The sequence below is a fragment of the Catharus ustulatus genome, chromosome 1 (assembly GCF_009819885.2).
Source record: "Catharus ustulatus isolate bCatUst1 chromosome 1, bCatUst1.pri.v2, whole genome shotgun sequence".
Lineage (NCBI taxonomy): Eukaryota > Metazoa > Chordata > Aves > Passeriformes > Turdidae > Catharus > Catharus ustulatus.
The window spans coordinates 33008939-33033527 of record NC_046221.1 but is presented as its reverse complement, the minus strand read 5'-3'; the positions used below and the strand labels follow the sequence as shown (position 1 = coordinate 33033527).

The following is a 24589-nucleotide window of genomic DNA, read 5'->3' as shown; positions in this document are numbered from 1 at the left end:
CATTGAGCATTCCTTCTCAGGCAGGTTCTTCTGTAGTGGTCAACAAATCAATGTCTTGAATGCTCTGTGTCTCCCACAGTGGCAGTGGGTGAAACAGGGTCAGACATGTGTGGGACTGTGCAAGAGGATGAGGCAGCTCTTGGGGAGGAAGGCTGGGAGATGGGTTAACTGGAAGCTACTGCACAGAGCCCCCAGCCTGGCTGGATAAAGTAGGCTGACTTTAGAAAACCTGCCCTGTGCTAGAAAATCAGGGGTCACACATGGCTGCTCAGGCCATCCCTCTCCTTACTGGGTCATTGAGTATTTCCTTTTCCAGGCTGGGGCAGAGATGTGGCACAATATCCCAAGGGTGTTTTGGTTTGGTCTAGCTTTAAATATGCTGGGATCTAATGCCCATTATACATGCTGTCTGCTACATCTATAGCCTGACCCTGTGTTTTCAGTATTCACCTTGAGTTTTAGGGGTTTGCTGGTAAAACGATGCCTGCAAACACAGTGGTGAAGATTTATGTTAGAACTCTGTTTTCCTTTGATAATGGATTTTAAAAGATCCCGTAATGGAATAAACTGCATTGACAGAATGACTAATTTCCCCTTTTATAATTACCTTTTTATTACCTTTTTTTTTGATGGTGTAACTGTGGGGGAAGAAACAAAATTATATCCTACATGGCATATAGCAATATCAGAAGCAATCCTGCTGTAAGAAAAAATAAATCCCTACCATTTATTTTAGAGGTCAAGAACAGTCCAAAGATACTTTTCTTTAAAGTTGTTAGATGCTGCCTAAATGTTAGGCTGCTTTTTGTCTGCAGCAGACCCATAGCACCCATACAGCCACACCAAGCTGGACCTCATGACTCACGTTAGGTGTATGAGCTTGGCCATGGTAACCTGGTTATGTCTGAAGATTCAGGCTGAGAGGTGAGAATAGATAGGTGAGGATGCCTGGGGAAGATTGTACTGCTATCTGCCTAGCCCTTCTCCTGCTCCCTTTGCTCATCAATCAAATTCTGGACTGCCTCACCTCGCAGATGTTATTTTAAGGCAACCCAGGACTGGTGATCCTTGTCTGAATACATTGTGCTATGGGCTATGGCTGTTCAGGTGCAGCCTGATGAGCAGCTCAGGTACACAGGGGTGAAGGAGAGAGGAGGTGGGCAGGAGGAAACACACCAGCTCAGCCCTCCCACCCATCCATCAAAGCCATGAGGAAATAGATGTGACAGCTCTGCTGCTTCAAGGACACTTCTGGTGTCACAAATGCTGTGGCTAAACCAGGAAATCACTCAAGATCCAAGATATTTGAGTGTGGTTCTTCTAAGTTGATGTGTGCATTATAAGGTAAAGTCACTTTGCATGTCCCAACCTGCCATGTGTCACATTTCAGACTGAGTGAGGGTTCAATGTCCCACCAAAATACAGCAGGTGGCTGTGCTGACTGAAAGGGTACAGATAATAAAACTGCCTGTAGGTGAAGCTGTTTGCAATACAGAAATCTGACGTGTTCTTTCATAAGAGGTTCCTTGTTTCTTTAGCTGGATAAACTCCTAGTTTGATGCAAAACTTTAAAGTCCAGGAAAACTTGCTGATTTTAATTGATTTAATTCATGTTAATTGGGTGAGGTTGCCAGCAGCAAAGAACTTTCAATAAAACATCTCCTGCTACCATTTATTTCTGGAGATGACTTTCATGGCTAGTGGTGATGTTTGTTAAGATTGACATTACTTTGCTTACAGAGAATTTTCCAATATGAGGTGAGGGATAAATCTGCTTATTTTTAGTCTGACCTTCTGCAGTATAATGGAAGAAGAGGGAGACCTTTTTTTATTGCTTACAAGTCATGATATCTTGTTCCAATGTATGGAAAAGTGGAGTTTCCTTAAATGTCATTGTTTTATCAGGACTAACAGCAGCTTAACTATAACTATTTAGTACTGGATTTTACTTCCTGGGGAAAAATTAAGTACACTGCATTTAGTATTTTTCCGAACCAAATAAAATGTACCTTATAGGATCTCTCCAAAATCACTCCAGGTGTTAACTAGAATGATGAAGTTTAAACATTCTTTAATGTTAAATATTCTTTAACCACTCAGAATGGTCACCCTATTTGATCTGAAGTGGGCCATGCTGCTTTGCTACTTTTTGTGATTTAAGCCTACCTGCTTCCAATATATTCCTCTTTCTTATTTTAGCAATTCATCAAAATGAAGAAAACAGTAGTCAAGAAATAAGAGGACTAGAAGAGCTCAAGGATACCTCTGATGCACAGGTACATGTATAAGATTAATGGAGTCTTGGGAATGTTTTCAGATCTACAAGTTGAAGAACTGCTTTCAATAGCTCTGGGAAATGGATTTTCCTCGATGTTCTGTGCAGGCAGCATGTAGGAGGGATAAAGTCTGCTGGATCTCGTCTTATGTGACTATTTAGAATAAGATTGATGATTACTCTGGGAATTAATCCCATGATGTTGCAATTGGACAGCATTCTTCAGCTATCTTTCTGCTCCTTTTAGATAATACACATAGCATATACCAGATGTGAAAGTAAAATGAGATGTGTTTTAGGAGGCAAGGACATATGACATTTTGATTGAATTTTAATCACTGTAAGTAGACATGCAATGAAATAGGGATACTTATTAGTCACTCAAGTGCAAGCAACAACCTTCTTTCTTTCCCTAACTGCCCTCATTTACAACCAAAGCACACTTCTGGATATTGCTCAGAAGAAACTAAACTGCCTTTTAGAGTATTTTATTGTGGGGTTGCTTACCCTTTTTAATTCTGTGAATCTTTTTTGATGAATCTGCAATTCATTCAATCATTTCATTCATGTGTTCAAGCTGTGCAAGTGTAGCTATATTGCTCATTGTACTGGTACTGATTATTGCCTTTAATTTAAAATTGATTTTTCCCAGTCTTGACTTGTTTTTCTCCTTATTTTTCTCTTGCAAATGTTATGTTCCCCACCAGTTGCCACCTTTTCTCCTTCCCCTATAAGCAGCTTGCAGTTCCTGCCTCTGATTTATCTCCCTACCGTCTTGACAAACTGAAAAGTTGTGTGCAAGAAAGACAGGATTTATGCTGATGTCTGTGAGCAAGCTTAGCTGAAAGGGTACAAGCCATGTAGCCAAGAGTGTACCACAGAGATATAGAAAGGACCCAGAGGGAAACATGGCACAGAAAATTTGGCTTTCTGGTTTTTTGTTGGATTTTTGGGGGGAGGGGGAGAGGGGAAGTATTTAATGTATTCTCAGTTCTACTTAGTTGTTGTAGCTATTACAGTTTTTTGAAAACATTTGTTCCCATTTATGACATAGACAGTGTACACGCAAAGCTCCAAAGTAGCCAGCTTATAAGATTACCTAGAATAATTATAAAAGCCATAAAAATGTAGTCTTGGGGTATTGTTTTACCCAGATTTTAATTGACTGGAAACCAGCTTCTAAAATTTAAAGAATATGAAACACCTTTAGAATTATACAATTATTAAATGAGCGGTTAACAGAAGCATTCATGTGCTCTGCTGGGAGGAGAGCAGGAGTGTTATCAAAGCAATGGTTGCTCCAGTTTGTTAGCACCATAAAAATGACATCCATCAAAAGCCAAATACAGCTTGTTTTAAAGGAGTGAATGGGTTTTTGTCACTTTAGTGGGACTGTGCATATGACTGGAGCAAAGCAAGGGATCCTGTCTTTTGAGGCAGTGGCACATGGTTATAAGTTTTCAGGTTAATTAAAGGTGAAGCCAGTAATAATTATATTTTTTTCACTGACTACAGAAAGAGAGAGAGGTATAATAAAAGAAAATCAAACCACCACAAGCCTTCTGTTAATAGAATTGAAGGATGTGGTGCCTGTTCTAAACACTGTTCTGTGGGAGACAGGCTTGTAGTTGACAAACTGGTGGAAGTGCATGTCCCGGTTTAAAGGGACAGCATTACCAGGAAAAGGGAACCCAGGAACTCGCAGGCACAAAAAAGGTATAGGTTGGGAACAACAGCTCTCCACTGAAACATTTACAAGACAAACAAAAACAGCATCAGCTATACGAAAGAAAAAAAAAAAAACAGTGACAGAACAGAATGGAATTCAGTCCCAGTCCCTTTGTCAGTCACCGATGGCTCTCCGATGGACCAGGGCGGGCGGCGTCTCAGTCGCGGCTGCTGCAGGGGCAGGGGAGGGGGCCAGATGGCCTCACCACCCCAGGTGGAAGAAAAGGGTGAGAGGAAGGAAAACTCTGCTCACCGTGGGCGTCCCAGTTCCCAGTTGTTCAGAGGAAGCAGAAAGCTTTAGCAGTCCAAATCCAAGAAGCCTGATCCCAACAGGAGAAACGGAACCTCTCTCCTCCAGTTCGGCCGGCGAGCTGTGTGTTCTCCTACCCCCAGTGTCCTCTTACTTGCGGAACACAAAAGCAGGACTCCACCTTTCCCTAATGGGCCATCATTGCTTCAGCAGTCCTTTATCTCCAGCTCTTAACGGCTAATAGGAGAGCCATCCCGGCTAGCTTAACATAATAATGGGAAAAATTTCTAAACCTCGCCAACCCACAACATTATCCACCCCAAATTTTTCCATGCTAACATACTACATTAAATTAGAACCTTTAAATTGCATACATACATGCAGTTACAGACACAGTATCATAGGTAGTTCACCCCAGAACAAGGTCTCCTTGGGGTATGCATCGGGTTTCTCCATCCTTTTGCATCACCCACCAGGTACAACCTGGTCCTTGAGCAAAAACCACCCCACGGACAGGATTGTCTTTGCTGGAGGCAGAGTTCACCCAAACAGTTTTCCCTAGCATACCTCTCATGTGTACCACTGGAACCTTATCCCCATCTGGTGTTCCCAAGAGCTCAGATTGGGCAGGGCCTGCTCGGTTAGTGGAACCTCGGGTATTCACTAACCATGTGGCCTTTGGTAGATTACTTTCCCAGTTCTTGAAAGTCCCCCCACCCAGTGCCTTCAAGGTGGTTTTAAGCAGGGCATTGCACCGTTCGACCTTCCCAGCTGCAGGTGCATGGTAGGGAATATGGTACACCCACTCAATGCCGTGTTCCCTAGCCCAGCTGTTTATGAGGCTGTTCTTGAAATGAGTCCCGTTGTCTGACTCAATTCTCTCAGGGGTGCCATGTCTCCAAAGAACCTGTTTCTCAAGGCCCAGGATGGTGTTCCGAGCAGTGGCATGAGGCACAGGGTAGGTCTCCAACCATCCGGTGGTGGCTTCCACCATGGTCAGCACATAGCGCTTGCCTTGGCGGGTCTGAGGCAGTGTGATGTAGTCAATCTGCCAGGCCTCCCCGTACTTATATTTGGACCAACGCCCGCCATACCAGAGGGGCTTCACTCGCTTGGCCTGTTTGATGGCAGCGCACGTATCACAGTCATGGATGACTTGAGAGATACTGTCCATGGTTAGATCCACCCCTCGGTCTCGTGCCCACTTATACGTGGCATCTCTGCCCTGATGACCTGAGGCGTCATGGGCCCATCGAGCCAGGAACAATTCTCCCTTGTGTTGCCAATCCAGGTCTATTTGTGACACCTCTATCTTTGAGGCCTGATCAACCTGCTCGTTGTGTTGGTGTTCCTCATTAGCCCGACTCTTGGGGACATGGGCATCCACATGACGAACTTTCACAGGTAGCTTCTCTACCCGGGTGGCAATGTCTTTCCACTCGTCGGCAGCCCAGATTGGTTTTCCCCTACGTTGCCAGTTTGCCTTTTTCCACCTTTCCAGCCAACCCCACAGAGCATTGGCTACCATCCACGAGTCAGTATAAAGGTAGAGCTTTGGCCACTTTTCTCTTTCAGCAATGTCCAGGGCCAGCTGAACAGCTTTGAGTTCAGCAAATTGACTTGATCCACCTTCTCCTTCAGTAGCTTGTGCAACCTGTCGAGTGGGGCTCCATACGGCTGCTTTCCACTTCCGGTTCATCCCCACGACGCGGCAGGAGCCGTCGGTGAAAAGAGCGTAGCATGTTTCATTTGCTGGCAGTTGGTTATACGGTGGGGCTTCCTCAGCGCGGCTCACTTGTTCTTGCTCCTCATCATCGGCGAGACCAAAATTTTCACCTTCTGGCCAGTTCGTAATTATCTCCAAAATCCCAGGGCGATTTGGGTTTCCGATGCGGGCGCGTTGTGTGATGAGGGCAATCCACTTGCTCCATGTGGCGTCGGTGGCGTGGTGGGTAGAGGGAACCTTTCCTTTGAACATCCACCCCAGCACTGGTAGTCGGGGTGCCAGGAGGAGTTGTGCTTCCGTCCCAATCACCTCTGAGGCAGCTTGGACTCCTTCATAGGCAGCCAAGATCTCCTTCTCTGTGGGAGTGTAGTTGGCTTCAGACCCTCTGTAGCTCCGGCTCCAGAATCCCAGAGGTCGGCCTCGAGTCTCCCCAGTCACCTTCTGCCAAAGGCTCCAGGACAAGCCATGGTTCCCAGCTGCAGAATAAAGCACATTCTTCACCTCTGGTCCCGTCCTGACTGGGCCAAGGGCCACTGCATGAGCGATCTCCTGCTTGATCTGGGTAAAGGCTTGCTGCTGCTCAGCACCCCAGTGGAAATCGTTCTTCTTACGGGTGACCAGGTAGAGAGGGCTCACAATCTGGCTGTACTCAGGAATGTGCATTCTCCAAAAGCCTATGGCACCTAGGAAAGCTTGTGTTTCCTTCTTGCTGGTTGGTGGAGACATTGCAGTGATCTTATTGATGACCTCAGTGGGGATCTGGCGCCGTCCATCTTGCCACTTTACTCCCAGGAACTGGATCTCTCGGGCAGGTCCTTTGACTTTGCTCTTTTTAATGGCAAAGCCGGCTCTCAGCAGAATCTGGATGATCTTTTCTCCTTTCTCAAATACCTCCACTGCCGTGTTCCCCCACACAATGATGTCATCTATGTATTGCAGGTGTTCTGGAGCCTCACCCTTTTCCAGTGCAGCCTGGATCAGTCCATGACAGATAGTGGGGCTGTGTTTCCACCCCTGGGGCAGACGATTCCAGGTGTACTGCACGCCCCTCCATGTAAAGGCAAACTGAGGCCTGCACTCTGCTGCCAGGGGAATGGAGAAAAATGCGTTGGCAATGTCAATGGTGGCATACCACCTTGCTGCCTTGGACTCCAGCTCGTACTGGAGTTCCAGCATGTCCGGCACGGCAGCGCTCAGCGGTGGAGTCACTTCGTTCAACGCACGATAGTCCACAGTCAATCTCCATTCTCCATCAGACTTGCGCACGGGCCAGATGGGGCTGTTGAAGGGTGAGTGGGTTTTGCTGACCACCCCTTGGCTCTCCAGCTCACGGATCATTTTGTGGATGGGGATCACGGCATCTCGATTCGTCCGGTACTGCCGGCGGTGCACTGTTGAGGTGGCAATTGGCACTCGTTGCTCTTCCACCTTCAGGAGTCCCACTGCAGATGGGTTTTCTGACAGTCCAGGCAAGGTGTTCAACTGCTTAATGCCCTCTGCCACTACAGCAGCTATTCCAAAAGCCCATCTGTATCCCTTTGGGTCTTTGTAGTAGCCACTCCTGAGAAAATCTATGCCTAGAATGGGCGGTGCCTCTGGGCCAGTTACAATCGGATGTTTCTGCCACCCCTCTCCTGTTAGGCTCACCTCAGCTTCCAGCAAAGACAATTCCTGTGATCCCCCTGTCACCCCAACAATGGAAACACGCTCTTCCCCCACATGTTCTGATGGTATTAGAGTGCATTGTGAACCAGTATCAACTAATACCCTGTATTCTTGTGGTTCTGATGTGCCAGGCCATCGGACCCACACCATCCAATAGACTCTGTTATCCCGTGCCTCTCCCTGGCTAGAGGCAGGGCCCCTCTAGCCCTGGCTATTACTCCTTTCCTGAACATACATAGTGGAGGTTCCTTCAAGTGGGTCTGACAGATCATCCTCCCTTCTGTAATGCCCAGCACCTTGGTCATGGGAGGTTGAGGCTACCTTCACTTTAGTGTAGCTCCCTCGGTTAGCATTTCCCTCCCTGAGTTGACGCACCCGTGCTGCCAAGACAGAAGTGGGTTTCCCATCCCATTTTCCCATGTCTTCCCCATGGTCACGCAGGAAAAACCATAGGTCAGCTCGTGGGGTGTACCCTCTTCCACTAGCTGAGGGGCGTGGGGCTGTAACCTTGGGGTATGAGGCTCGCACTGGTGCTGCCTTGATCTTCCTGATCTCCTCCCTCATCTCACTTATGTCACCTCTCATCCCCCTCACCTCCCTGATCTCCTCCCTCATCCCCCTCATCTCTTGGACCACGGAAGAAACCTGGGCCTGGACTACGCCATTCATCATACTGTGAAAATCCCTAAGCTTGTTAGCAACAGAGCTCACTGTTTCTCGGTGCTCATCAGCATTAATCATTGCAATGAAGGTGGTGTATTGAGATGGCCCTCGGTTTGCCAGGTTCCACAGCATGTGACCTGTGCACCTGACCTTGTCAGGGTCATTGTCATGCTGTCCATCCCTCCCAAAGAGTACCTCCAGTACCGCCACCTCTCTCAGCTGTTGAATCCCTTCCTCAACGGTTTTCCAATGCGTTCTATTATGGTACTCCTGCATTCTTTCTTTGTTGACAAACCTCTCTCTTACACTCATTAAAAGCCGCTCCCAGAGGGGAAGTGGGCCTGGCTCCCTTACGAATATTTGGTCCACACCTGAGTCCTGGGACAAGGATCCCAAATTCCTTGCCTCTGTACCATCCAAGTGCACACCTGTACCCATAAGGTCCCAGACCCGAAGTAACCAAGTTGTCAAAGCCTCCCGGCCCCGTCGTGCAATATCTTTCCGCAGATTGCGGAGATTTTCATAAGACAGGGACTCAGTGATGATTTCAACCTCTGGCTCCCCTGCTGGTTGTGAGGGCCCTCCTCTCTGGTCCTCTTTGTCTAGGTGCCTTGCTTTCATTTTAGACTTCCTAGTTTCTACAGGGGCGACTGCTGCTGGCTGTGAGTGCCCTTGCAATTCAGCTGGACCCTGGGCAGATGTAACACCTATGGGTTCCACTACAGCATCACTGGATTCTCCCCCTTTATGGCAGGGCTTCTCACCAGCTGGGGAGAGGTACTCCTTCATCATCTGGCCCATCTCACTCATCTGCTTCACTAGAAGCCCCACCCACTCCGGTTGGTTTCTTTCTGAGATGGGCTGTGGGGCAGGGTCAGGCTCTGGGGCAGCATCCCTAGTCTTTGGGGCAGGGTCAGGTTCTGTGGCAGCATCCCTAGTCTCTGGGGCAGGGTCAGGTTCTGTGGCAGCATCCCTAGTCTCTGGGGCAGGGTCAGGCTCTGTGGCAGCATCCCTAGTCTCTGGGGCAGGGTCAGTCTCTGTGGCAGCATCCCTAGTCTCTGGGGCAGGGTCAGGCTCTGTGGCAGCACCCCTATTTCCTGGAGTAGGTATCAGAGTTGTTATCCAGCTCAATCCCCCGTTATCTCTTAATGTTAAATAGGACAAGCCTATCAGTAACACCAGCCACTGTACGATATCATTAGCATTCAGAGTAAATCTGAATCCTTCAAAAACTGGTGGGGTAGCCCCAAAAATTTGGGTGAGGGGTTGGGAGAAAATTTCCCCTGGTGTTATTCCCTCACAGTAGGTGCCATTATTAAAGTAATCCCAAAAACATGCATTTAGTGTGTGGTATCCCTGAATCCATGTACCCGCCGTCCAAAGGAAGTTAAAAATCCATGAATTCCTCACCTTATCAACCCATAAAGCAAGTTCGATAACAGTTACAGTAGCCTTAGTTACAGGGCCCATGCTTATGTAAGGGTTTGCAAATGGGAGATATACATGTATGAACACGTGCAGCCCAAACCAGATTAAACTGGACCACATGTTGCTAGCACACACACAAAAAAACAGTCTCAGGCAACCGAAGAACTGTTATTCCTTAACCTCGTGCCCCACGTTGGGCGCCAAGATCTGTCCCGGTTTAAAGGGACAGCATTACCAGGAAAAGGGAACCCAGGAACTCGCAGGCACAAAAAAGGTATAGGTTGGGAACAACAGCTCTCCACTGAGACATTTACAAGACAAACAAAAACAGCATCAGCTATACGAAAGAAAAAAAAAAAAACAGTGACAGAACAGAATGGAATTCAGTCCCAGTCCCTTTGTCAGTCACCGATGGCTCTCCGATGGACCAGGGCGGGCGGCGTCTCAGTCGCGGCTGCTGCAGGGGCAGGGGAGGGGGCCAGATGGCCTCACCACCCCAGGTGGAAGAAAAGGGTGAGAGGAAGGAAAACTCTGCTCACCGTGGGCGTCCCAGTTCCCAGTTGTTCAGAGGAAGCAGAAAGCTTTAGCAGTCCAAATCCAAGAAGCCTGATCCCAACAGGAGAAACGGAACCTCTCTCCTCCAGTTCGGCCGGCGAGCTGTGTGTTCTCCTACCCCCAGTGTCCTCTTACTTGCGGAACACAAAAGCAGGACTCCACCTTTCCCTAATGGGCCATCATTGCTTCAGCAGTCCTTTATCTCCAGCTCTTAACGGCTAATAGGAGAGCCATCCCGGCTAGCTTAACATAATAATGGGAAAAATTTCTAAACCTCGCCAACCCACAACAGTGCAGAAAGAAATGGCAAGGGGATTTTCAAAAGGAAACAAGCCATAAACAATGTAAATTATGTAAATGAAAGATCCCCTCTTGTGTTCCTACGGATGTGTTAATGTCTCATTTCTAGGATGCTCATTTAGGTCCTATGCAGAGGGAATGTTTTCCAATGGGTATGCTGGAAGAGAAAGTATGTTGTCAGCATCTTCCTTTTTCTACCCTCAGTAGTGACTAATTTGCTTTCATTCCCATTAAACTTTTAAAAATTTCATTTCAAATATTACATAAACACACTTGATTATAGTGATTTCGAGCCATGAATGGTAGTAAAGTCTTACTATAAAGTACATTCTTTTATCATTCATTAAGGTAAAACCAGTTAAACTGTGCAACTTTTTGATTTTCACTTTCACATATATTAGTAATTGCATCTATTTTGGTCAACATGAATTAGATGTCTAAGCACCAGCAAGGGTTTTGGAGGATGTGTGCCTGCACAAAATGAAAAACAAAGTTGTGCTTTGCAAGTGGGGTGACTTGTCTAACAGCTTCCAAAATATTGCCTGAAAATTGAATTTGTATAGAGAAGTGAAAATGACCAGTAATTGGACACTGTCAACATTTTCCTAACCAGGTTTTAGAAGCTGTCATCAATTAATTAATTGACCTGGATGTTTTCTTCCAAGTATTTAGCAGAAAGATTTATAGTGGAAAGTCAGCATAAGTGAGGAAACCAGAACTAAAAGTAAATAGTTTTTTTTCTTAATTATGAAAAAAGTTCAGCCTTTCGATGTTCCAATTACATTCTTTACTCCTAGAGCCAAATATATGCAATTCATTTAATTATACCTTAGCCCTCCCAGAAATTTTTTATCCTCTAGAAACCCAATTAAATAATTTTTTTTTCATGTTCTCTGAAACTCTTTAAATTAAAGAACTGTGACAGGAGGAGGGGACATGTTAAAGCATAGTATTTCTACTTGGTGGGTATTTGAAGTAGGACAATGCGATTCTTCAATGAAAATGCCAGTTTGAATACAGACCAGGCTTGTGCAGGGGCTAATGGGCTTTTCTTTGGAACTGCTCCTCTGGGCTGCTCATCCACGTGGAAGGCAGCAGCACACTCTGTGTGAACCACAGGCAGAGGGCAAGTGGTGAAACAGAGAGAGACCCAACATCCAAAACCTTACCTTTCTCTTGGATGTTTGTCCCACTTGAAGCCAACTTGTGCCCCAAAACTGAAACCCCCCTTCCTCTTCTTAACGTAAGTGGTTCTAGCCATTGAGCTTTGCTTCAAACTCTGAAGATCAATGAATATTTGTTCAGCAGGGACTCATAACCATCTCTTCCACTTGTAGGTCATGGACCATCTCCTCTGGACAAATGTCCTGGTTTCAGCCAGGACAGGGTTAGTTTTTGCCATAGCCAGGACCCAGAGGTTATTCTATACACCTCACATTGTTGGTGGGGGCAGAAGAAGGGATTGTCTTCCAGGCTGGGATATCAGAAGGAGGGGTCAGTTGGGTACTGTCTGCTGTGGAGGGATTTCCATGTGAATCATTCCTTCCTTGTACCCTATATGCCATTATTATTGCTACTGTTGCTGTTTGTTTTCTTCTCTCATTGCTGTTTTCAGCAAATTGTTCTAATCTCAACCTGTGATCTTTACCTTTTGTGCCTCCAATTCTCCTCTCCAGCTACCTGCAGGAGGTGGGAGAGAAAAAGTGGGGAGGGAGCAAGTGGCACTCACTTAATCTCAGTAGGAGCACTAAACTGGGGAGTGCCATTCCTAAACCAGGACAGCACAACAGGAAGGTGCAAAAAGTGCCTCACAGTACTAAGATCCCAGATCCAGAGAGAGTCAAAATCTTTATCATCCTGAAGTCCTAGTAGACAATGGCACTTTGAAGTTATCCTTAGCCTACATTACACTGATGTAGCACTCTGCTAGAAGCATCCTGCAGCCATGAAAGTGCAGGCTTGATTTAACTGATGTCCCCAAGCACTCAGGGTGTTGGAAGTGCAGACATCAGGCCTCCAAGTCTTAGGTTCCCTGTGTAAATTACTGAAGAAAAAGGAAAATATTAGGAAACAAATGATCTGACGATTTTTAAACGTCTACTGTAGAGTAAAAAAAAAAAAAAGTCTCTTCCTAATACCCTCTTTTCTCTATTGATTAAACAAGTCTGGACAACTAGTTCACTATATTCTTCCACATTTGATGAAATCAGTCTTGCTGCTGATCTGCAGGAGATAAGAGTATGTCAGAACTGGTTTATAAACCAATGTCTTCGATTTAGAAGATAAGGCACTGAACTCATGGACTATGTAAGGAATTTGAGATTAGGCAATTCCTTATTTTCTCAGTGGGTTTCTGACCTTCAAAACAGTGAACAGGCTCCTTATGTGGGGAAGTTGGGTTCCTCAGGAGGCTGTGCTGAGGAGGAGCACAGGACATTCCAGGCACAGCCTGTATCTGAAATGCTTTATTTCATCAGAGCAGAAGTGTCTGATGCAGGCTTGGGAGGTGAGGTCTTCTTCCCCACTGCAAGAATGTAGGCATGTACAAATTTCTTTCAATGAGTTGGGTACAGATGACTCTGGATTTGGTCATAGAACCCATTTTTTCCATCAGCATTCAAGAACTTATTCATAAATTGATTTGTTTTCTTCTTCAGCTAAAGAAATCTTAACCCCCACTTGTCTCTTCCTTGGAGAAACCGGCAGACTGTAGGGTGATTTGGGTGGGCTCTCCCTCGCCTTCATTAGTCATGGACAGGAATTGCTCAAGGCCAAAGGATTGGACCCTGCAGTGTTAGCAAGTCAGGGCATCCCCAGTTTTTGGGCCTCATTCACAAGATATGTTGTGAATTCTGGAGTAGGTAGGGATTCATTTAAATTCAAGATGAACAGTAGAAAGAAAACAGTGAAGGAAGTGGGGGAAAAATGTTTATTTTCAGATTGCCTTTGACGTGGTATAGCTGTATCACAGCTATGCCACGTGATGGGTCCACCCAAGGCATCTGCTGGTCCCATCAGGAAACATCTGGGGTAATAAAAGCTGCGTGGTATCATCGCCCCAGTTCTTGGTTTTGCAGAGGCTATATCCATAACCAAATCATGGGCAGCGATATCAGCCACTGACTTTGCAAGGAGCAGTTTAGTCCCATATCAGCTAACTTTGCCATGAGTCTGACTGTGCCTATGTGCAAGCAGGAATACATCTTTTTATGTGCATCTATCTGGCATTTTTAGAAAACAACCAGTGCTGAATATTTTGACAAAACACTATCAGCATAGCTTGAATAACTGTCAGATTTAGCAAAAAAAAAAAAAAAATAGCTCTAACATAGCTTTTAAAGCAAATGTCATTTCCTTCCCTAAATAAATCAAGAGATACAGATTTGTTATTTACAGAATAAAGAAATGTGGCACAACTGCCTTTTAACTCTTGAGTCTTGCATATGTGAAAAATGGTTGGAGTGGGAGCAGAGGGATTTGTAGCCTGTTATTTTTAGGAGTGCCTTGTGTTGCACTTCATTCTTTTTCCAGGGCTGTTCCTGGCTAACTTTCCCATGAGTTTTTAACCTCTTGCTCTTGTTCTCTTATGTAACAGGAAACAGGCTGACAGGAACAAATAAAACACAGCATATCTGATAGTTGCACTCAGAGGAGAGGTTGATTTAGTTAGCCCTGCCTTCTTTCCTCCAGAGTAGATGCATTTGGAGATTCAGATGTGCCTCTGTTCCTCTCCAGTTGTTTCCTGGGAAGCAGTGACTTGTTTGTGCTCAGCAAGTGGCACCGAAGTACCACAAATATGAGAAAACAGATGCATTTCTTTTAAGGTTGAAATTTGAGGTGGTGCCATGTCCTGGGATTGTGGATTTAAGTATCTGTTTGCTCTTTCTCCCACCCTTAAGGCAGGAGTTTTATGCAAGCTTCAGGGAAGAGATGACATCGGACGGATTGAGCTGGTCCAAAAGCTGGCGAGAGAGAACTGCCAGTTTTTGCAGGCGGATAGAAAAGCACTGGAGAAAGCAGAGCAAGTAAGACATTTCTTATTTGGGTTTTTTGTTTCTTTCGGGTAGGGGAGGGAGATTTAGGTCACAAAACTGAAATAGCAAAGCTGATGGTCAGAATCCATGGCACACATTAGTCATGGAGCTGTAGCTGCTCTCCTCTGGCATTTACATTTCTCTAAAGTGCGTTCAGGTCAATAATTGTCAACACACTTAAATTATTATGTTGTCATTAACTGTCAGATATTGTTATTAATATCTTATACACATAGGATGTAGCAGATGATTTCAGGATGCTTTTTATCAAATTGTTGGGTTTTACGGTGTATTTCAATAATGTATAAGGAATATGAGTGCTTCAAGTACTCCATCTTAAAATTACTGTGGGCATATTTGGATGCAAGTATTGACTGAAACTTTTCAGTATGAATTAAAAAGAATGGTCTGGATAGGGAATTCAGCAGTTTGTGTTTTTTTTCTTTTAAATTTTGTTTTCAATCAAAAGTTACACTGAAGAAAGCACCATTATATTTAATGCTTCTGAAAGAACTTATTCAGATGTTAATAACTGGACTGAAAATGCATTGAAACTTGACCACTTTGCTTACAGCACAATGTCTCCTAATTTTGTTCTCCTAGTAAAGATTTCTATTCTGATTGCATATTCATCTGAAGGTGCAGAGGATAATAACTGCAAGAAACAACAAAAAATCCACCTAGTCCTCATGTCTCTTGCCATTATGTATATGCAATTTATTTCATTTTCTGCTCACTGGACAGTAGAAAAAAGACATGTGCTTTAGAAAAGAAATACTTTCCTGCTCATCTGCAAGTTCATTCCTACTGAAATAAGGCTGTACAAAGGAAAAGAGAATGATGAAATGTTTTTTCAGAGCTTCATGCTGTTCTGTTTGGTAGCATAGATGGTCTAGTCTGGTGTAGATAGTTCTGTAGTTAGATGTGTAATGTATCAGTAGGTGGGCAGAGGGAGGAGGGCAATTAGCCAGGCTAATTCACCAAGAATTAGTTAAATTGTTTCTCAGCTGACTCTCTAGCAATGGACATCTGGGCAAATTTCTATATATCTTCAAATTGTATCCACAAAGAGCAATTAAAAGTTCAGGTGCTCAAGCAAAGGGAAGACTTCTATTGTGTTTCAGAATTTGGAAACAAGATTACAGATATGTGGTCATAGATAAGAGGTGAATGTTGGGACTGATACTCAAAAAATTCAGTGGATAATTTTTCTGCTACTCTGGTCATTGCAAAGGGTGCTGTGGAGTCAGCTGCAGCTCTGTAGCTGCACAGATTACAGAACAGTTCCAAAAATGGCAAGGAAAGCAGCGCTCAGCTTTTCTTCTCCTTTTGAAAAGTACTTAGCAGTTGCTTCTTTTTAGGAGAAGAGTGACTTCAGTTTAGCAGGAGCTGAAGCAATTTGCTCAAACCCATTCTGGGCACTATAACACAGCAATTACTGCTCTCAGACAAGGATATGCCTTTAGACCTTTAGGACATGCTTTTAAAGGTGACAGCAAAGAGAAATGTTGCCTGAGAGACTGCAGAAGCGCAGGTTATTCCTCATGTGCCCTTTATGTTTGGGTGGGGAATGTCTTGCAGCTAGTGCTGGCAATAATAAATCACGGTGTGCTTCATCCCCCTGCTCTGCACTTTGCTGGTTGTTGTAGGCTGGGTCCAGGCAGCCCATGCCCAGATATAAGAGAGACCTACAGTCTTTGTCATGGGTGTGTTTGGTAAGCCCCCAACCAGACTACTGACTTCACTAGGAATAGTCACCAGGAAGGCAACCTGAACAGTTTAGCTGACTCAGGTAACTAACTTTCACTGGAAAAAATGCACACACTGCTGTGGCAGGGCAGTGGGCTGCATATGTTCAGGAAGCTGTGAGCTTCCATCCCTTCCTCTCCCTCCCTTCCTCCCGTGTGGTCTGGGAGCTGCTCCGGTGCATGCGCAGGTGACAGGATTTGACTGTTGGGCAGGGTTCACTGCTCCAGGCAGATATCCCCCCTCTTCTCCAAGGAGAAAAACTGCAGGCTCAATTGTAGTGAGTAAATTGTAGTGAATACTGCTTGGATCTGGGATTTCAGACCTTCCCATCTCATCCTCCTGCTACAAAAGTGATGGCAGATTCATTGACATCAGCTTACTGTCCAGTCCCTTGGGCCCATTGTAAATGTTAGAGGAACAACATGTACAGGGTGTGGTATCCTTACTATGTGTAACATGCCCTTCTTTCTTTTTTTTTTTTTTTTTTTTTTTTTTTTTTTGTAAAGCATAGCTTATTTTACACTACTTACTTAACACAGGGTAATGGGCACTCAGTGCAGGAGTAAAATGGAGATGCTCTGTGCATTTTCCACAGGGCTCTAATTTCTCAACAAATATCCCTGCACTAAAGCTTTCACCAGCTTTCCCTCTTGGGGAGCTCAAACTGGGCTTACTTGGATGATCTGTCTTTCTCAAAGGAATGGCATGCAGTCTGTAAATGAGAGTCCTGAACACCCTGCCAGGCTGTTCTCTCTGCCCTTGGGGAGCCTGCTATCCAGGCTGGCCTCCTGGCAGCCCTGCTCAGAGCAAAAATGCTGCTGTGCTTCTGTCAGCCTGGGCCAGTGTCACTGTTAAAAGCTGGGAGCTTTATAACCTGCCTGGAAGCTAAGCTGCTTTTTCCATGATGGCCAGCTGGAAATTGAACCTGAAGCAAGTTCTCCTCTAGTTTTTTCTCCTCTAGGAATATGAAAAAAACCCCAAGACCCCAGCTTGAACATGGGGTTAGAATTGTGCACATGCCTAATTCCTCTCTACATGCACTGTTTCTCAGGCATGATGGGACATGGAGCTGTGGCTCCTCTGGAGTCATACCCACTGCGTTTCTAAAGCAGGTCACTTCAGATTAGTACAGCCTCACACGGGTTTCCAGCATTAACAGCAAATATAGATCTATTATAATTGAGTTTTGGTGATTCTTGAGCTTTCCTGTGAAGAAGAAAGCATTCTCAACCTAATTGAAGAATTTGGTACTGATTTGGTACCCCAATAACTCTTTCCTGTACAGTGAATGAGGTGTGGAGCATGATAAGAAGCTAGACTAGGAGGATTGGTAAACTCTCCTGTCATTCAAATAAATGTCACCATCTTCGTCTGAGTTTGAGGACAAAAGTTAATGACTCACTTAAAGAAGATAGATGACATGTGGGTGCACAAGAGTTTTTTTGGCAGATAAAGCACCTAAAGGTGTTCTTTGAGGCGTGATGTTGGAGGTTTGTGGTCCACAAGGAACAGGTGAAGCATGGATTGGTTTGGGTTGCTAGTTCATGAGATGAAATAGAATTATTTTTACTCAGAAAAAACAGATGGTCTGGAAGAGGGAATATATGTGACAGCTGGCTGGCTCACTGGAATAAAGCTTGGCTTGGAACTAGTGGGTGGGAGAAGGGATTCCTTTAGTCTGGCTGTGTTCTGAAGGGTATAAAATTGGGGTATCTATATCTATATATATAAGACGATTTGTACAAAAATCTCTAAGTCCATGCTACTTTTTTTTTTTTTTTTCCCTGGTATGCTATCATTTCACATTTATGGTCTGCATGAAAAAGTTTTGAAAAACTGTCATAATTTTAAAAGTTCTGTGCTCAGTTTCTGTTATGTGTGAACTACTGAATTGATTTTGACACTGGAAGCTGACAATGACCAGGTTGTATTGGTATATTGGAACTGCTGTTCCTTGGTAGCAAGCAGTGCCAACTTCTTCTGTGGTAAACTAAGTGTTTGCAAAGTGCTGTAACCATAATTGTGCACACAGATTTGTAGAGAAAAAACAAAAACTAACAGCGATTTTTTTTCCCACTCCCACTTCCTAATGTGTTAGAATAAGGCGCTTAATGAAGGCACTGAACCTACCATATGTGTTAGGTTTCTTAAAATTTCAGCTTTGCTAATAAGTAGAAAGTAAATAGAACTAAATAAGCTTCTAAGTAAGCAGATAAGCTTCCTCTCTGTGCTTTTGCATTCCTACAATGTATTGATAAATAAATAAAATTAAATGATTGTCTAAAATACACAGAAATTATTTTAATATTGAATGTGGGGTAACATGAAAAAACTATGCAAGCTTGCAGTTCTAATTTTATCATTACATGCAAATCATACTCATAAGCCTAGGGAAATGTGAAACCGAATATTTGTATTTTTATGTAATTTAAATATTCCATTTCCTTAAAAAAATTGCTTTGACAGAAAATAAATGAAAAATCTGTATTGAAATATTCAGCTACAGAACTTTTTGGAGAGGTTTGCTTATTATTAGCATTAATTATAATATAGAAAGCAAGCTCTGTGTGTAAAGCCATTTGAAGTCATTTATCATAGCTTTTTTTTCCCTCCAGCATACATTTGGAATGCATTCAAGAACATACTTAGACTAAACCATGGTTTTTGGAATTCCTTTTAGTCAACTACAACTCAAATAATGCCTTTATAATAGATGTGAAAATGTATAGTATTTCCAGTTATTATTTCAATGAAGTGTTGCGCTCATTAAGAAAATTGTGTCTGTTTATAGTGTCATTGTTTAAGTAAAATTGTAAAAGGGCTTTTTACCTCAGCAAATGGAGAGAATATTCTTTAGATTATAGTATCATTTTCATAGTCAGATCAACTGAATAAGATGTTCACAAACTGATAATAATGTTCTAAGGAGGTTCTTCCAGCACTTCCCTGCATCAGTAGGAAGGGGAACATTTCCTAAATCTACCCTGTAATCCCTTTACAGATTAATCTATATATTAGTTAGAATTATGTGCTGTTTAAAAGAATATAAGTATTTACAGCTTGAGCATATTGATTCTGTGACAATTCAAGATGAAGGAGATATAGGAGGCAGGTATGTTTTCAGAAGGACAGCAGATACTGAAGAACAGTTTGTTAATTTGCTGGGCACTAACTTTTGTAATCAGTGGTCTCATTAGGAAGACAGATGATTTGCTCATTGAAGCAGGTTAGTGGTTGAGCTGAAGCTGTTAAAAGGCTTACAACAGAAGATTAACGATTTAGAGCCTTGGGTTGTATGGATTACTCATGACCAAGGAATTTCTTAAGGAAATTCCAACCATGACACACCAGGGGTATTTTTAGGGTGCCCAGCTGGACGCCTGCAAGGAGATAAGGATGAATGTCAGGACGTGTCCAGAGCTGCAGTTTTTGTTAACTTGACAAAGATGTGACATTGTGCTGCTGTACTGTAGTTGGATTGATGGTCAGTAATCAGGGCTCTGATGGAAAAATATTCTTTAAAACATTGATATCAAATGATGTCTGAATGCAATCAGTGACTGAAATCTGTGCATTACTTTCTAAAAACATCATAGCTTCCGTTGTATCTGCTCTGTTGGGACAGATCTATCAGGTAGCTTGGGGGCAGGTTTACTGCTTTTGACTCTTGGCAGCTGCTCTGCATCTCCTGCAGAGCTGCAGGTCAAGTGGTCTTAACAACTACAACACAAAGTTTTGCAAAAACTTTCATGGCTTGTATAGCTATGAGGTGGTATAAATGTCTGAAGCCATTTAAACAGAATGGACTTGGCATGTCAGCCCAGGAATTTGTTGTTTCTCTTTGTACCTCTTGGACCTGCCAGCACTAGCAGAGAGAGCTGTACCAGGGTAAGATGATAGTTTGCAATTTTGATTTAGTCTTCAATCACAAGCCAAGAAAAAATGAATCTATCAATGAGATTGTCAGTATATACCTCCTTGTTGAGTAAGAATAAGTAATTAAGAGTTAGGTACATGTTTGCTTTGAGGTAACCTGAAGTTCAAGTCTCTGGTCTGAATTAGGGAAACAGGGAGTGGAGTCTTGTTCTGTCATGTTCTGGAGAGAATGTCCTATTCCAGATGCTCAATTTTTCATCTGCTGGAATGAATCCATAGCTCCAGGTGATCACCTGTTCTTCATAAGCCAACCTCTTCAACTTCAGAGAAAAAAAGACTTCTGCAGGTCCTAGGTTGTTTTGTTTTTGTTTTTTTTTCCTCCCGTATGGAACAGGCACAGACATCTTTTTAAAATGGAAAAAGGTAGCCAGAGATAAAGATCCTCCTGTTCAGATGTAGGACTGGGGTCACCAACATGCTTCTTTCAGTCTTTTGCAACCCTTTGAAAATAATAATAGAATTATTTTTATTTACTATGTACTTTTAAGAGGACTCACAACTTCTTTTGTTGAGTCTGTTTAATGTGGCCGGAGTTCTGGAGGAGAATGCCCTCTTGCCAGGAGTGCAGAAGAGTGGTGAAATTATGTGATCCTTCTCTTTATTAAAAAAAGCACTTGAGTCATGCTTGCGCTCCCATGATATGCTGTGAGCATAGTATAGAAACACGCTGAATAGAAACCTCACTATTTTCCTTTAAGTCAAGTTACATATTCCCACAATACTTTCTTTCCTCCAGATGCTCATCCTAGTGCTTAAAAGAGAAGAAAGCCTAATTTTCTCCTCTTTGATTTATTCTGTAACATTATACTTACTTTGTATAGGAGGAAATTCCACATACACATTTTGCATGCTGGGCTTTCTTTAGAGTGGAATGGTGACTCATTCCTGTGTGGAACAATAACTTAGGTCCTGTGCTGAAAGGGGTAAAAAGGGCACATGGTATTTAGCAGACTAAAACCTGGGAACCAGAACTCTGAATTTTTATTTCTGACTCTATTGGTTATTTAATAAATAACCTTCTTCAAATCTCATCACTTTTCTGCACCTTTGTTTGCCCAGATATAAAATGAAGTCTTAAACATGCGGGACCTTGAAGGGTGCCATAAAACCTGCTGTGGTTAATGAATGTTGTTGAGGAATTGCTTTGGGATCCTTGAGACGTGGTTCGGGGATCCCAAGGAAACTGGAAGTAGGTTGAGATGTTGACAGCCAGGAGGAACTTTTTTAAAATCCTGAGCATAACTGAGGTGAGGCAAAATGTTTGCAGTCCCTATGCAGGCTCTGCCCTAAACCTTGTCCCCAGCCCATGCAGTACTGCTCTGAGAAGCAACACAGAGAATAATGAAGCTGCAAAATGCAGTGAGTACACCTTCTTTGTGTGGTTATGTGGGATTGGCTCCACTCATGTTATGGGGACATGAGTGAGAATGGGATATGGTGTCTGGGATGTGTGCTGAGAGCTACTCTGCTACTCCTGGTGAAACACAGCCATCCTCCTTAATCCCCCAAGCCTTGTGATTTACCCAATCCAGAAACTAGACTGGGTCAAATGAAATGTCCTTGCATTTTTTTGGTTGGCAGTATTTTAATCTAGATCCTGTGTTTCACCAAGTGGCTTCATGAAGGCACACACACACACAGAAGGGGGTGAGTGATGGATGGGGGTCAGCATACAGGAGCAGGGAGAGGACAGGAGTGTTGTTTCTTATGGGCAGCAGGACTACACGGTTCTGCTGGTATTAAGACTGAAAGTGTGACTCCTTGGTTCTGCCCTTGCTCCTTTTATTCTCATGAAGAAACAGAGAAACTCTCTGAGATCTGCAATCTGCAGGTTGTCTCTATGCCCTGCTTCTGTGTTTCTCTCCAGATTTCAAATCACTAACCTGCTTATGTTTCTAGACTCCCCAAAGGTTTACGCAGAATTAATCTTACCATATTCTCCCTTTGGATAAGTATAAATTACCAGTTTATTAGTTCAAAGCATCTGCTCTTTTGTTTTCTAACATTAAATTGTCCCTCTCTCCCTGTGATAAATACATTTGATGCAATTCTGAATGTCCTTTTCTCCATTTTCCTGATTTATGACATCAATAAATTCCCAGTTATGCTGATAATACAGTGGATCTGCCATCTACTTCTGTACAGTTACTTATGCCCTTTTCCTGGGAACTCTGAATAACAAAGGTGCCTGGATCTCTCTGTTAAGTTTGGAATTTTTTTACTTAAATTCAAGAAGATAAAAAAGAAAAGTTGATAATGCTTTGAATATGTACCATGCAAACCTAGGTCAGAAATTTTAAGCAGCTTCTGAATTTCAGAAGTAGTAATTTTGTCTTTCACCTTTCAGTGGTGCAGAACTTGTAAGTAATTCACAGTTTTACCAGACTTTTATGTTGGAATTTAAATCAATCAAGGACATCTTATTTTGGTTCAGTCTAGATGTGGCTGAAAAGAAATACCCAAGATTTTTGATGAGCTAAAAACTGATGACTGTCTACCACAGCTTTGTCTTTGGAAGTTGTCTGAGATTTGGTAGGGATTAGTCATGTAAAAAGGATTCAGTACTGCAGGTGTCCATTTTTTCCTCTTTCTTCCTATCCTCCTGAATAAGTTTGGGAAGAACATTCCATTTCATTGAAGTGAAGATTTGGGCCAGTAACACAGAAGATACCTGTTGAGTGTCATTAAACAAGTGAGCACGTTTCTGCAAGTCAAACTTTGCTTTGTTTTGAATAGAAACTACATTGGAGCAAATTCTGTAGTAAGATCTGGAGTCTGTGCTAAAGTCAGAGTGATTCCAGTGGCAGGATGCTCTGGAGTCGATGAGGCCTGTGTCAGGACTCACTGGAATAAATGCTGACAGCATTTGTTGGCATCTGCTCCTGCAGTCATGCTCTGGAGACCACCTGGAGCATGGCAGTGTGGAGACAGCCTTTTCCCTAAGTTCAGCGGCCTCTCCTGGACAAGAGTCAGGCTATCTGCTCTGATGACTTTTTGGAAAAGTGGCACCTGTGAAGTGTCTGTCTCTGCCTTTTTTGTTGAAATCACATACACATTAGAAACGTAAGGACACTTTGACTTTGTATTTTTTGCAGGCTCCTTTTTCCCCCCAGTATTTATTTATTTTAATCATGAGAACTCCCTAAAATCTCCCCCCAGACTTCTCCTTTTGCTTTGGCCATTCTGTCACTCACTGTGCCTCCATTTTAAAGTTTAATTCAGCCCCTGCTGATGTTAATTGATGTTTTTTGGTGAGAGCAGGATATAGCCTGTGGAGTCTAAAGCTTTTGTCACATAGTAGCTGTGGAAGGTGTTGGCATTTTGCAAGATGGGCTTGACACACAGCCGCCTGTGGAGAGGACTGATTTGGTAGCAGTTAATACACCACTTGCATCCATTTTTCTTGGTTCTGTGTGGCAGCAAAGAAATGAAAACCCAGGCGATTAGTGGTATTTTTGCTGACTATCTTGCTGTAAATCAAAGCAGGTATTCCCCTCTCCTTCCTTGATTAGTGTTCCTACCGCTGTGTGCAGCACCTCCTGTATTCTAATTCACAGCACATGAAAATGAGGTCTCGAGTGCATATGAACGGATTTCATTTTAACTACCCAGTGAAAAGTTCTAATTAGGTGTTTCATGTGGAAACATGAAACAGGGTTTGAAATTAGCAATGACCTTGCTGCCTTCCTTGAATATATTTCCTGACACTGTGTGGCAGGCAGTTCCCAGCTCTTTTTGTCACTGCCTGGAACGTGAGCATCCAAGCGGGGAAGGCTCTGACGTGTGGGAGCGGCAGCAGTTGCTGGTTGCAGGAAAAAGTCCTTTAGCGTCTTTTGATGACTGGGAAAATAATAGGATGACCTAAGTCAGGAAGAGCATGAATAGTAGCTGGTAATTCCTGTAACAGCTTGCTGAAGATCAAATCTTAGATGGATTTCCAGGCTCTGAACAAGGGTGAGCCCTAACAGGGGGTGATGCTGAGCTACACAGCCCTGTTTGATCAAGGGAAGGGCCTGCAGCTCTCACATGCCTTTGCTGGCTGCTGTGCATCATCTCTGTCCCCTGCCAGCCTGGCTGATGCTGCTTTCTCCCTTGGAGTGGCTGGACTGAGAGCACCATCCCTCATTTCATCTCCATTTTCCCTGGCAGGTGAAGGGAATAGACCTGTGTGTTGTGTCAGGAGCAGCATTCCTTCTTAGTCTGGTGCTGGGAGGAGCAAACTTGAACTTGCTCTTTTTGGCTTGCTCTTTATAGGAGACAAGCACAGAATGCAAAAGTGC

General features: G+C 43.6%; 1 protein-coding gene across 1 annotated transcript in view; it reads left to right on the top strand.

The window, feature by feature from the left end:
* RAPGEF5 (Rap guanine nucleotide exchange factor 5) overlaps positions 1-24589 on the top strand; it is a 167139-nt gene that overhangs the window by 60590 nt on the left and 81960 nt on the right. Inside the window, exons 8-9 of the mRNA XM_033079369.1 lie at positions 2200-2276; positions 14490-14615. Coding sequence (XP_032935260.1) covers positions 2200-2276; positions 14490-14615 — 203 coding nt within the window. The remainder of the gene's footprint in view (positions 1-2199; positions 2277-14489; positions 14616-24589) is intronic.